Source organism: Budorcas taxicolor, chromosome 6 (assembly GCF_023091745.1).
Source record: "Budorcas taxicolor isolate Tak-1 chromosome 6, Takin1.1, whole genome shotgun sequence".
In the NCBI taxonomy this organism is placed as follows: domain Eukaryota; kingdom Metazoa; phylum Chordata; class Mammalia; order Artiodactyla; family Bovidae; genus Budorcas; species Budorcas taxicolor.
Window position 1 is genome coordinate 110,881,292 of NC_068915.1, and position 13,580 is coordinate 110,894,871.

Genomic DNA, 13,580 nt, shown 5'->3' on the forward strand with positions numbered 1-13,580 from the left:
AACCTAGACAGCATATTAAAAAGCAGAGACATTATTTTGCCAACAAAGGTCTTTCTAATCAAAGCTATGGTTTTTCCAGTAGTTGTGTATGGATGTGAGAGTTGGACTATAAAAAAAAGCTGAACGCCAAAGAATTGATGCTTTTGAATTGTGGTGTTTGGAGAAGACTCTTGAGAATCCCTTGGACTGCAAGGAGATCCATCCAGTCCATCCTAAAGGAAATCAGTCCTGAATATTCATTGGAAGGACTGATGCTGAAGCTGAAACTCCAATACTTTGGCCACCTGATGCGGAGAACTGACTCATTTGAAAAGACCCTGAACTGGGAATGATTGAAGGCTAGAGAAGGGGAAGACTACCAGGGTCCAGCCCCGGTTGGATCCAGGGTATCTGAAGTGGGGACAGAGTCGGCAGTTAAAGAGAGATTAATTAGAGATTTAAAGAGAGATTAGAGAAGAATAATGTAGTGAAAAAATAGAGGAGAAAAGAGGCTGTATTCCTTGGTTTACATAGAAAGCCAATAAAACCCCGAGACAAGGGACTTGCACCATCTACATAGGCCGCAGGCGCCCGCTTGAATAGCAGAGGGTGCCCCACCTTGGGCTCCCTCTCGCGTGGGTCTTAGAAGCCCAGGCAAATAAGTAGACACGGTGAGCCTCTATGCTCCAGATGGGAATTCACCTGAAAAGGGAGAATAAGAAAAGAATGACATGGGAGAGCCAAGCATCAGTGCAAGACCCACAACTTTATTTTCAAAGGCAGCTTATATACCCTAAGTAGTACATAGAGAAATAATGGAATATGCAGAGTTATGCATGGGCAGCAGTCCTGACCCTTACTGAGACCAGGCTTTCTTTTTGCATACCTTCCCGTATACAAAAGGTCTCCGGTGATTTACATTATCTTCTGCCAAGAGGCCTGTTAACATTTTTATGGCTCTTTTCCTAGATAAATGTCTATCAACCAGAAAACTCATTTTCCCTTGAAGTGTTTTTTCTTTAATCTGCATCACCCTCAAAGTACTAAATAAAGTTACATTCCTGTAGAACAAAGGTGCAGTGGGTTATAACAAAGAAAGTACTTAACTCAAAGATCTAATGTTGCTAATGCCAGGGCTACTACCTGGTTTTTCTACATACCAACTATATCAACAAATAAAAGATATGAAAACTTGGCAGCAAGTATTGGCTCCACAGTGAAACCCTTAATCAGTTCTGTTCTAATGATTTTGACTCCTCAGAAGGCCCTACATTCCTAGGATCTTTAAGCTTCCTGTGCCTCTTGCGGTCGGAAGGCTGTAAACAATCACATGCGTAGCTGTTAAGAGTCTGGATAAACCTATCAGGCAGGCTAGAAAGCCATCAGAGAGGTTTTTGGATTGAAACACTCTTATTATGCCCAGCAGACTTATTATCTAAAAGCTCTAAATTAACTTTTTCCAGAAAAAGGTGGTGGGGGGACAGCCCCCTGTTAATGTCAGAGGAGTTGGTGAAAGGCATAATATAGTAAGGCAAACAGATTCTGGTTTGGGGGTAGATGCTCGAGTAGGTCCAGGGAGGTTCCCTCGAGATCCAACTTGCCTTTGCCTGTCGGGTCTCTTCCTCATGACCTTTGCCATGGGCGGGATTCCTCATGCTGGCTCCTAGCAGAAGATAGAGGATGAGATGGTTGGATGGCATCACTGACTCAATGGGCATGAGTCTGAGTAAGCTACAGGAGTTGGTGATGGACAGGAAGGCCTGGTGTGCTGCAGTTCATGGGGTCAGAAAGAGATGGACACAACTGAGCAACTGAACTGAACTGAACTGAGTCACCAGGGAAGCTCCTCCAATTTTTGAAATGACGTATAGTTGATTTACAGTGTTCTGCTGGTTTCTGCTGTACAGCAAAGTGACTCACTTAAACTCACATGTGCATTCTTTTCCAATATTCATTTCCATTATGATTGATCCCGGGAGATCACGTGTGGTCCCCCGTGCTACACTGTAGGACCTTGTTTGCCTAGCTTCGATTTTGAGGCTCAGCGTATTTGTGTATTTAATAGTGGACATTTCTATTCCTGTTGTTAACTGATAGCTCATATGTATTAATCCTTTTATTGGATGTTTATTGCTTTCTCAAAGAAGTTTGATATAAGTCAACAGTGATTGCTACTATTTATTGGGACTTATAATAGTCCCAGTCATTGCTCAATGTGCTGTATGAATATTTGCTCATTTAATCCTTCAGGACTCCTGAGATGATCCCATTGTACAGATGAGAAGTCTGAGGCCCAGGGCTGCAGAGTGGGTTGTCAGCTAGTGAATGGTAGAGCTGGAGCAGACCCAGGATTCCTGGCTGAAGGATCTGTATTCTGAACCACGTGACATCCTGCTTGTTTTCTGTCACCTATCTATTTTTCTCAGCTTCTGTTTTTCTTTTAATACTGTTTATATTCTGTGTTTTGTCTATAGAAAGGCAGGGAAGTCTGTCAACCCTGTCCCATTTGGCTACTGGGTTGCCTGTTTTGCTTAGGTTTTCCTCAGGCAAGATTGAAGTCTTCTGTGTTTTCATCTAGTGTGTTTATTTTGTCATTTTCAATTCATCTTTAATCTAGAATTTCCACCCAGAAATATGACATATAAATATGTGTCTCCATTTTTTTTTCTTTTTGGCCAACTTCCAGTTTTTGCCATATTTCTTGCTTTCCTTTGAAAATTTCCTTTATTGTAAGTTGGGCTTCCCAGCAGCACTAGTGGTAAAGAGTGCACCTGCTTTAGCTTTTGATGGTCATTCATTTAATCCTTTTAGCTTTTGAATGTGTTTCCTTAAAACTTTTTAGTTTTTTTTTTTCAATTTACCACTTCAATTCTTTCTTAAAGTTAAAGATATATAAACATCTACTTCTCATCTGTTAACCATTTAGAGTTCTTTATTATTGCTCTCTTTTCAATTAAATACCATATAGGTCATTTTATTTTGTCAGCTTCCTTCTTCTTTGGCCTCAGGTTTTACTGATTTTAACCTCTTCCTCTTATTTTGTTTGCTGTCTTTCCATTCCTATATTTATGTTTTAATTGTTCTACAGTCTGGCTTAAATGCTTTTTCCTTATTTTTTGTTACATTAATTTTGCCTTGTTGCTTTGCTTTATTATGAAAATGGTGGGCTGCAGTCCATGGGGTCTTGAAGAGTCGGACACAACTGAGTGACTTCACTTTCACACATTGGAGAAGGAAATGGTAACATTCTTGCCTGGAGAATCCCAGGGACAGGGGAGCCTGGTGGGCTGCCGTCTATGGGGTCGCACAGAGTCGGACACAACTGAAGCAACTTAGCAGCAGCAGTTTCCATTGTAACCTTCTAATTCCGTTTTTTAAAAAACTTTTTATTCTGCTTTTTACGTACTTGATTTCTCTTTATTGTAAAATTTCTCTCCTTTTCTTTTAATCTAATGAGCAGGTGGCAAGGGGGAGATATCCTTGTGGGCAAGAGGTAGGTGACAAACTCAGAAACTTCTCTCTGGATGTGGTTGTGAAGATAAAAAAGCTTTATGTTTGTGAAACCCTATGAACAGGGGCACTGTTGTAGCACCTTACAAAAATGTATGCTCACTTCATTATCATCAACATTTTTGCCTCTATTGGAGATGATTCAAATTTATCTTTCGACTCCACAGTATTTATTTACATCTGTACATGGAAAAGGTTTTGTTCTAATTTGTGTTATTTTGTTTTTAATGCATTTAATTATTATGGAAACCCTCAGGATTACTTCCTCATCCCTGGAAGGTTTCTGATCTAGAGCTTTATTTTCCGTCATTGGCGGTCAAGCCCACATCTGTAGTTATGCTAGTTTCCCGAGGCTGCCATAATGAAGAACCACATTTTTGCTGTTGTTCAGTCACTAGGTCATGTCCAACTCTTTGTGACCCCAGGGACTGAAGCACACCAGGCTCCTCTGTCCTCTACTATCTCGCAGAGTTTGCTCAAGGTCATGTTCATTGAGCATGTCCGGTGATGCGCTCCAACCGTCCCATCCTCTGCTGCTCCCTTCTCCTCCTGCCTCCAATCTTTCTAGCGTCTGGGTCTTTCCTGATGAGTCAGTTCTTCATGTCCGGTGGCCAAATTATTTCAGCTTCAGCACCAGTCCTTCCAATGAATATTCAGGAATGATTTCCTTTAGGATGGACTGGTTTGATCTCCCTTCAGTCCAAGGGGTTCTCAAGAGTCTTCTCCAGCACCACAATTCAAAAGCATCAATTTCTCAGCGCTCATCTTTCTTTATAGTCCACCTCACACATCCATACATGACTACTGGAAAAAACCATAGCTTTGACTAAATAGACCTTTGTCAGCAAAGTAATGTCTCTGCTTTTTAATATACTGTCTAGGTTTGTCATAGTTTTCCTTCTAAGGAGCTGGAGTCTATTAATTTTATCCTTGCATTTGCTCTCTGCAGTGATTTAAGAGCCCAAGAAAATAAAGTCTGTCACTGTTTCCACTTTTCCCCCTTCTATTTGCCATGAAGTGATGGGACCAGATGCCATGATCTTAGTTTTTTGAAAGTTGAGATTCATGCCAGCTTTTTCACTCTCCTCTTTCACCCTCATCTAGAGGCTCTTTAGTTCCTCTTCACCTTCTGCCATTAAGAGTGGTATCATCTGCATGTCTAAGGTTGTTGATATTTCTCCTGGCAGGTGGCTCAGTGATAAAGAACCTGCCTGCTAATTCAGGAGATGCAAATTTGATCCCTGGGTAGGGAAGATCCCCTGGAGCAGGGCATGGCAACCCACTCCAGTATTATTGCTGAGAAAATCCCATGAACAGAGGGGCCTGGCAGGCTGCATTCCACGGAGTCACAAAGAGTCTGACACAACTGAGCAACTGAGCGTGCACACACACACACACACACACACACACACACACACAATCTCGATTCCAGCTTGATTCATACAGCGTTTCTTATGATGTACTCTGCATATAAATTAAATAAGCAGGGTGAAAATATACAGTCCTGTCATACTCCTTCCCCAGTTTGGAACCAGTCCATTGTTCCATGTCCGGTTCTAACTGCTGCTTCTTGACCTGCATACAGGTTTCCTAGGAGACAGGTAAGGTGGTCTGGTATTCCCATCTCTTTGAGAATTTTCCACAGTTCGGCGTGTCCACACAGTCAAAGGCTTTAGCGTAGTCAAGGAAGCAGAAGTAGATGTTTTTCTGGAAATCCCTTGCTTTCTCTATGATCTAATGAATGTGACATCAAACAATATATATTTATTTTCTCACATGTCTGGAGACTAAAAGTCCTTGATCAAGGTGTCGGCTGGGCTGTGCTCTGTCTGAAGGTTCCAGGGGGAGAGACTCTGACTCTTCCAGCTTCTGGTGTTTGCTGGAAAACCTTGCTCATGGATACCCACTCCACCCCCGTCTCCATCCCCACTTGGCTGTCTTCTTCCTGTGTGTCTCCACAGCATCTTCTCCCTGTGTTTGCCTCTGTAACCAAACCTCCCTTCTCATAAAGACCTCAGCCTTATGGGACTAGGACCCACCCAACCTAGCAGTCTCATTTTAAAAAATTAATTATTTTAATTGCAGTAGCAGTCTCATTGTGACTTGATTGCATCTGCAAACAGCCTTCAACACATCTTTTGGGGGGAACATGAGTTAACCTATAATAAGAGGGAAGCAGAAAGATGGGTGCTTTTGTAGGGTCAGCTGTGCACATACCTGCAGACGAGAGAAGTGGCTGCTATGTGTCTGACTTCTGGGGCACGAGAAAGGGTTCTGGGGTCTCTCCACACCCCCCAGGACCTGCTTGCTGGTGCAAAGCCAAGGTGACACCATGCCAGCTTGTGCCTTCACTCTCATTCTGCCCTCCGCTGCCATGCCCAGTCAGTCCCCACCTAGTCATTTACCTGGCATTCATCCTTTCCTTCCTGTGTCTGTTACCACTGCCTGAATCCAGCTCACTAACATCCTCTCCTTTCTTGCTGGACAGACTGCTCACCCCTGACCCCTTTAGGTCAGCCTCCATCTGGCCATCCCAATGGGATTGCTTCTGTCTCGTACCTAAAACCCGAACAGCTCTCTTTGCCTCTAAGATAAAGTCTGAATTCTGTCTTTCATACACCTGATCATCAGTCCAGCCCCTCCCCATCCCTTCTGCTCTGCCAAGATCATTGTCAGCCCCATGCCTGTGCACTGCTCTCTCCTCATGGAGCCCCTTTCTCTAGCTCATCTGTCTGAAGACTCCTATTGATCCTTCAAAACCAAGTTCAACATCACCTTCCCTCCTGGTGCTGCATACCACCCCCAACCCAAATTGACTTTTCTCTGATTTATTTGATTATAGCAGATCACCGGGGCCTCTGAAGGCAGAACTTTTATCTAATTCATCTCTCTGTCTCCAGGACATAATACTCAATAAATGCTTGTAGTCAAATGCATTGGATGAAGAAAATGTGATATACACACACAAAATGGGATATTATTCAGCCTTTGAAAAAAGAAAGTCCCATCATTTGTGACAGTATGATGAAGCTGGAGGGTATTATGCTAAGTGAAATAAACCAGACAGAAAAAGACAGATACAGCATGGTGCCACTTATAAGTGGAATCTTTAAAAAAAAAAAAAGGAACCCATAGAAACAGAAACTACATAAGTGGTTTCCAGGGGTTGGAAAGTGGAGGAAATAGGGAAAGAAGGGTAAAATTTTTCATTTATTAGACAGATAAGATCTGAGAATTTAATGTGTAACATGGTGCCCATAATTGTTAACTCTGTATTATATAACAGAAATTTGCTGGACAGTAGGACTTCAAAGAAAGTGAAAGTTGCTCAGTCATGTCCAATTCTTTGTGACCCCATGGACTATACAGTCTGTGGAATTCTCCAGGCCAGAATACTGGAGTGGGTAGCTGTTCTCTTCTCCAGGATATCTTCTCGATCCAGGAATCAAACCAGGGTTTCCTGCGTTGCAGGCAGATTCTTTACTTGCTGAGCCACCACAGAAGCCATCAGTGGGGTTCAGTCGCTCAGTCGTGTCTGACTCTTTGCGACCCCATGAACCACAGCACGCCAGGCCTCCCTGTCCATCACCAACTCCCGGAGTCCACCCAAACCCATGTCCATTGAGTCGGCGATGCCATCCAGCTATCTCATCCTCTGTTGTCCCCTTCTCCTCCTGCGCAAATCCCTCCCAGCATCAGAGTCTTTTCCAATGAGTCAACTCTTCACGTGAGGTGGCCCAAATATTGGAGTTTCAGCTTCAACATCAGTCCTTCCAGTGAACACCCAGGACTGATCTCCTTTAGGATGGACTGGTTGGATCTCTTTGCAGTCCAAGGGACTCTCAAGAATCTTCTCCAACACCACAGTTCAAAAGCATCAATTCTTCTGCACTCAGCTTTCACCATAAGGACTTCAAAGTTCTCATCAAAAAAAAAAAAAAAAAAGAAGAAGAAGAATGTGAGGTGATGGATGCACTAATTAGCCTGATGGGGGGGAATCTTTCCCCAATATATATGCGCATCAAATCATTATATTATACCCGTTAGGTAGTTTACAATTTTGTCAGTTATTTGTCGTTGCAGCTGTTCGGTTGCTAAGTCATGTCCAACTCTTTGCGACACATTACACTGCAGCGTGCCAGGCTTCCCTGCCGTGCACTGTCTCCCAGAGTTTGCTCAAATTCATGTCCATTGAGTCGGTCATGCTGACCAGCTCATCCTCTGTTATACCTCAATAAAAAACAATACAAAAAATATCAGCGTGTTAAGGCATGTATCCTTCGTAGAAGTAGCACAGAAACTGTGTGTTCCTGCCTTATGTCTGTGGTTCCTTGCTGACAGCTGAGCCTGTCTGGATGGGGTATGTGTAGGAAGACTCTGAGGGTATCTGAGCCTGAGGGTGTGGGGATGAAAGCAGTGAGGGAGGAAATGATCTCAAATTCTTCCTGGAACTGGAAATTCTACTGGGGGCTTGTGTCTGTCAGATGAGCTTTTGCTGCAGTTTCCCAGAATGATGACTCAAAGCTGGTCACTGTGTTCCTGTCTGGGGCGTGGAGGGTAAGCTGAGAACTTGGAAGGGATTCAGGGGGCACTCGGTTAAATTGGGTCGAGAGGCGTCTGTTCTCCGTCCTTTGTCTTGGCAGTGATGCCGCGGAAAGTGGCTCCACTGTGATCCGACAGCCCACAAAGAACAGAGATGAATTACGCCTTTTCTCTCCCACTTTAAGTACTTTTCTGCAAACCATGTCTTTTAGATTTGAACACGTGGTCTTGTCCAGACTGGAAGGAAGACTGCAGAACAAACTATCTTACTGTATTCTGGGAAGTGCTGTCCAAAAGGGTAAGAACCAGGGTGGGATGGGGGCAGAATGGGAAGGAGTTTCTAGAGGGAGGGGATATATGTATATTTATGTCTGTTTCATGTTGTTTGGGCTTCCCTGGTAGCTCAGACGGTAAAGTGTCTGCCTGCAATGTGGGAGACCTGGGTTCAATCCCTGGGTCGGGAAGATCCCCTAGAGAAGGAAATGGCAACCCATTCCTGTACTCTTGCCTAGAAAATTCCATGGATGGAGGAGCCTGCTAGGCTACAGTCCATGGGATCGCAAAGAGTCTGACACGACTGAGCAATTTCACTGGTACTGGCATGTTGTTGTACTGTGTGAAATCTACCCAACATTGTAAAGCAGTTATCCTCCAGTTAAAAATATTAAAATAAAATAATTCACTTTATGAAGAAAAACAAACAAAAGGGTGAGTACCACACATGAAATTCTAGAATTTGGAGTCCAAAGAGCTTAGGAGGTCATCAATCAGTGGTTGGTTTTAATTCACTTGGAGAAGGGAGCATCCCAGCTCCTTTTAGAAACAAAAGTTTAGGGTTCTTTCCTGAGAAAAATGTTCGTAAGCACGTGCCCAAAGACTTTCACATGTAATTTGTGACCTTTCATGGAAGGTCTTGGGCTCTAGATGAAGAGTCCTGCTTCTGCCTTTTTCTGGAGCTTTGGCTGCCAGGCACCTCTGGCTTGGTTGAATCCTCTGATCCAGGTATTGGCCCATCTTAGATTCCTGGAACAGTCTTAATAATCTACATTTGCAGACCATTTACTGTGTGCTAGGTGTAGTCCTCAGGGTTTTATGTGGATTAAAATCATGCATCCTTGCAAGAACTCTGTGAAGCAGGCACCTTGAGTATCATACCCGTTTTACAGATGACAAAATGGAGGTGCAGGTAAATAAGCATTCCACTAAAGAGATGCAGCAAGTGGCAAACGTGGTTGTTTGTCCCAAGATGTCTGACTCCCGATCCAGAATTCACGCTGGGAAATACTATCTTCCCCTCTGTCTATATATTTCTGGCCTCACTCTAAGCTGCTTTTGTGCTTATTTTAAAAATACTTTTATTGATTTATTTATTTTTGGCTGTGCTGGGTCATCACTGCTGCACCCAGGCTTTCTCTAGTTGAGTGTGAGGACTTCTCACTGGTGTGGCTTCTCTTGTTGTGGAGCACAGACTCTGGCCGCAGGAGCTTCAGAAGTTGTGGTGCATGGGTTTCGTTGCTTGGCAGCATGTGGGATCTTCCCAGATCAGGGATCGAACCTGTGTCCCCTGCACTGGCAGGCAGATTATTAACCACTGGCCCACTACAGCAGCCCTGTCCTGGCCTTTCTCTGTGCACCTGCCTCAACCCCTACCAGGTGAAATCCTGTTCACCCTCTAGCACTTGGTTTTGGTCCTCCTCTGTTGTGCCTTTGCTGGTTCCTCACTGCTCTCCATCACAGGGTGTTTGGGCATCTTGCTCTCCTTCCCTGTTCTCCGTCCATGGACTTTCCTTGGGCACCCACCCTGGCTGCAAGGCTCCAGCGCTGTGGAGATGGGTGCAATGGCCAGGCTCACAACTCTCAGTCCCAGGGGCTAAACCCACGTTAAACTCATCATCATAATTCCCTAGAGCTGGATAATGTGAGAAGGGGATGCAGAGATAGTCCCAGGGGGTCTGGGTGGGCCTCCTGGAAGAAATAGTAGATTGCATAGTGCTTTTATTTTGTATTAGCATATAGCCGATTAACAAACAATGTTATGACAGTTTCAGGTGAACAGTGAAGGGACTCAGCCATACATATACATGTATCCATTTTCCCCTCCGTAGATCACATACTTTTGTTCGTCTTATTTTCCCCAGCATCTAGCGAAGATTCCAGCTGAATCTTTGTTGCCTGAAGAACTACAACCCCATGTTCAAAAATATCCACTCGTTCATTGTTCTCCACTCCTCAGTATGCCCATGCAGCCTTCAAGGCCACCGTCTGTCACAGTTTCTTTCTCCTTGGCATTTTCTGTTGTCTTTCTTCCTTTCTTACTGCTGACGGGTCTGCTCCCACTGAATAAGAGGTATGGTGTCTACAGTGCGTGGTGTTAGGAAAGCAATGTTACCGTCCTTCTCTGGCAATGATGCTGTTCTTACTCATCTGGACTTCTGCCTTCTGAACTGCCAACTTAGCAGCAATGAAGCTGAACTTCATTGTTCAGACACAGATTGGAACAATGGCTTCCAGAACTCTGGAGGGAAGCATATGCCCTCTAGTAAGATGTTCAAGCTGGTTTTAGAAAAGGCAGAGGAACCAGAGATCAAATTGCCAACATCTGCTGGATCATGGAAAAAGCAAGAGAGTTCCAGAAAAACATTGATTTCTGCTTTATTGACTATGCCAAAGCCTTTGACTGTGTGGATCACAATAAACTGTGGAAAATTCTGAGAGAGATGGGAATGCCAGACCACCTGACCTGTCTCTTGAGAAATCTGTATGCAAGTCAGGAAGCAACAGTTAGAACTGGACATGGAACAACAGACTGGTTCCAAATAGGAAAAGGAGTCCGTCAAGGCTCTATATTTTCACCCTGAATATTTAACTTCTATGCAGAGCACATCATGAGAAACGCTGGACTGGAAGAAACACAAGCTGGAATCAAGATTGCCGGGAGAAATATCAATAACCTTAGATATGCAGATGACACCGCTGTTATGGCAGAAAGTGAAGAGGAACTCAAAAGCCTCTTGATGAAAGTGAAAGAGGAGAGTGAAAAAGTTGGCTTAAAGCTCAACATTCAGAAAACGAAGATCATGGCATCCGGTCCCATCACTTCATGGGAAATAGATGGGGAAACAGTGGAAACAGTGTCAGACTTTATTTTGGGGAGCTCCAAAATCACTGCAGATGGTGACTGCAGCCATGAAATTAAAAGACACTTACTCCTTGGAAGAAAAGTTATGACCAACCTAGACAGCATATTCAAAAGCAGAGACATTACTTTGCCGACTAAGGTCTGTCTAGTCAAGGCTATGGTTTTTCCAGTAGTCATGTATGGATGTGAGAGTTGGACTGTGAAGAAGGCTGAGCGCTGAAGAATTGATGCTTTTGAACTGTGGTGTTGGAGAAGACTCTTGAGAGTCCCTTGGACTGCAAGGAGATCCAACCAGTCCATTCTGAAGGAGATCAGCCCTGGGATTTCTTTGGAAGGAATGATGCTAAAGCTGAAACTCCAGTACTTTGGACACCTCATTGGAAGAGTTGACTCATTGGAAAAGACTCTGATGCTGGGAGAGATTGGGGGCAGGAGGAGAAGGGGACGACAGAGGAAGAGATGGCTGGATGGCATCACTGACTCGATGGACGTGAGTCTAAGTGAACTCCGGGAGTTGGTGATGGACAGGGAGGCCTGGCGTGCTGCAGTCTATGGGGTCGCAAAGAGTCGGACACGACTGAGTGACTCAACTGAACTGAACTGAACTGAACTGAATTTGGGGGAACCGTCTGAGGTAGAACCCTATGGGCAGCTGCTCTTTCACCAGCTGATGTTAAGAGCTGCTGGGGATGGACCTGCTGGGGACTGGCATTAAGTCTGCACGCTGAGGAATGGTGTTTCTGTTTTTAAGTTTGCAGAAAGTGCCTGTGGTACAGTCCAGGTGGTGCTCGACGGGTCGCTCGAGAACGCCTTTAATGAAATGAGGTACTTTTCCCTTTGCCTCCGGTGGGTCAGGGCTAACAGTCTCCTACTGGCTCTTTTGCCTTTAGAAGAATATGCTTTTCATGTCAAACTTCAGGACTGAATATGTGGGCTGCAAAAGGTAGAATGTTGTATTCTATGGTAAGATTTTTGTCTTTCTAAGTCAACACTTTTGTCCAGTTTCTCCGATGTTTAAAATTCTCTAAAGGTCCTTGCACGGGGTCCAACTCTTCCTCTTAGCTTTATGAGACCTGCTCTCTCTCCTGTCGGAGAAGGAAATGGCAACCCACTCCAGTGTTCTTGCCTGGAGAATCCCAGGGACGGGGGAGCCTGGTGGGCTGCCGTCTGTGGGGTCGCACAGAGTCGGACACGACTGACGTGACTTAGCAGCAGCAGCTCTCTCTCCTGTACAGCTTCCCAGGTGGCTCAGTGGTGAAGAATCTGCCTGCCAGTGCAGGAGACACAGGAGACATGGGTTCAATTCCTGGGTCGCGAAGATCCCCTGGAGGAGGAAATGGCAACCTGCTCCACTGTTTTCCTCTCCGTGGGCAGAAGAGCCTGGTAGGCTACAGTCCATGGGACCACAAGAGCTGGACATGACCCAGTGACTAAAGCGCCACCACCCGGCACTCCAGATGCCCCAGATGAATTCTGCTTCTTTCCTCTCTTTTTTTTTTAATACTTATTTGGCTACATCCTGTCTTAGTTGCAGTTGCCCGCATGGCATGCGGGACCTTAGTTCCCCAACCAAGGTTTGAACCCACGTCTCCTGCACGGCAAGCGGATTCTTAACCACTGGACCACCAGAGAAGCCCCTCCTTGCCCTCTGTTACTGTTTGAGTCCAGGGGGAGCCTTTGTCCTCTTGTCTTCTTCTGACCCCAACCTTTCGGGCTTTCGGGTGCAAGTGTGAACCTTCCAAAATGTTGTAATCGGATATTAGGGGCCCAGGCGCTTGTGACAGGAGTAGTGGAGCCTAATGGGGAGAGCTGAGGGCTGGGGTCAGAACAGGACAGAGGGGTCTTTCAACGACACGCCTCTCAAACTCACTGTGCGTGGGGATCGCCTGAGAATTGTTGGGCTGCTGGCTCTGATTCAGCAGGTGGTGGTGGGCAGAGATTCTGCGATTCTAGTGAGCGCCTTACCTCGGTCTAAGCGAGTGTAAGAGAATTGTATCTTCTTGGAATAGCAAGTGTGTAAAGAATCAGCATCAATGTACAGATGAAGACCCTTATTTTGGGAATCTTACTTATTTGGGGTCATCCTGAATAAGTAAAGGTGGCTGATTCTGATGCAAATCATGGGTCACTTCCAAACGGTAGGTTCTAACCAGTGACACCCAGCCCGATGACTTTTCACAGGGGCTGTGGGTGCTCCAACAGTTCAGTCTGGGGTTAACAATGTTCTGTGTCTCTTCTCTCTTAGCATATTTGGACGGGTGGAAGCCCCTAACTTGAAGCCAATGGTTACACTACAGGCTTGGCTGGTACATGACCCTGGAAAATCTCCCCGGTATGTGTTATTACTCTGTACTCCTATAAATTCTCAGGCTTATTTCAGGAATCAGCTTGTGAAAGAATCCAGAGTCAC

General features: G+C 44.9%; 1 protein-coding gene across 1 annotated transcript in view; it reads left to right on the plus strand.

The window, feature by feature from the left end:
- Positions 1-13,580, plus strand: part of CD38 (CD38 molecule) — a 53,450-nt gene that overhangs the window by 33,622 nt on the left and 6,248 nt on the right. The window contains exons 4-6 of the mRNA XM_052642276.1: positions 8,244-8,329; positions 11,922-11,995; positions 13,416-13,502. Coding sequence (XP_052498236.1) covers positions 8,244-8,329; positions 11,922-11,995; positions 13,416-13,502 — 247 coding nt within the window. The remainder of the gene's footprint in view (positions 1-8,243; positions 8,330-11,921; positions 11,996-13,415; positions 13,503-13,580) is intronic.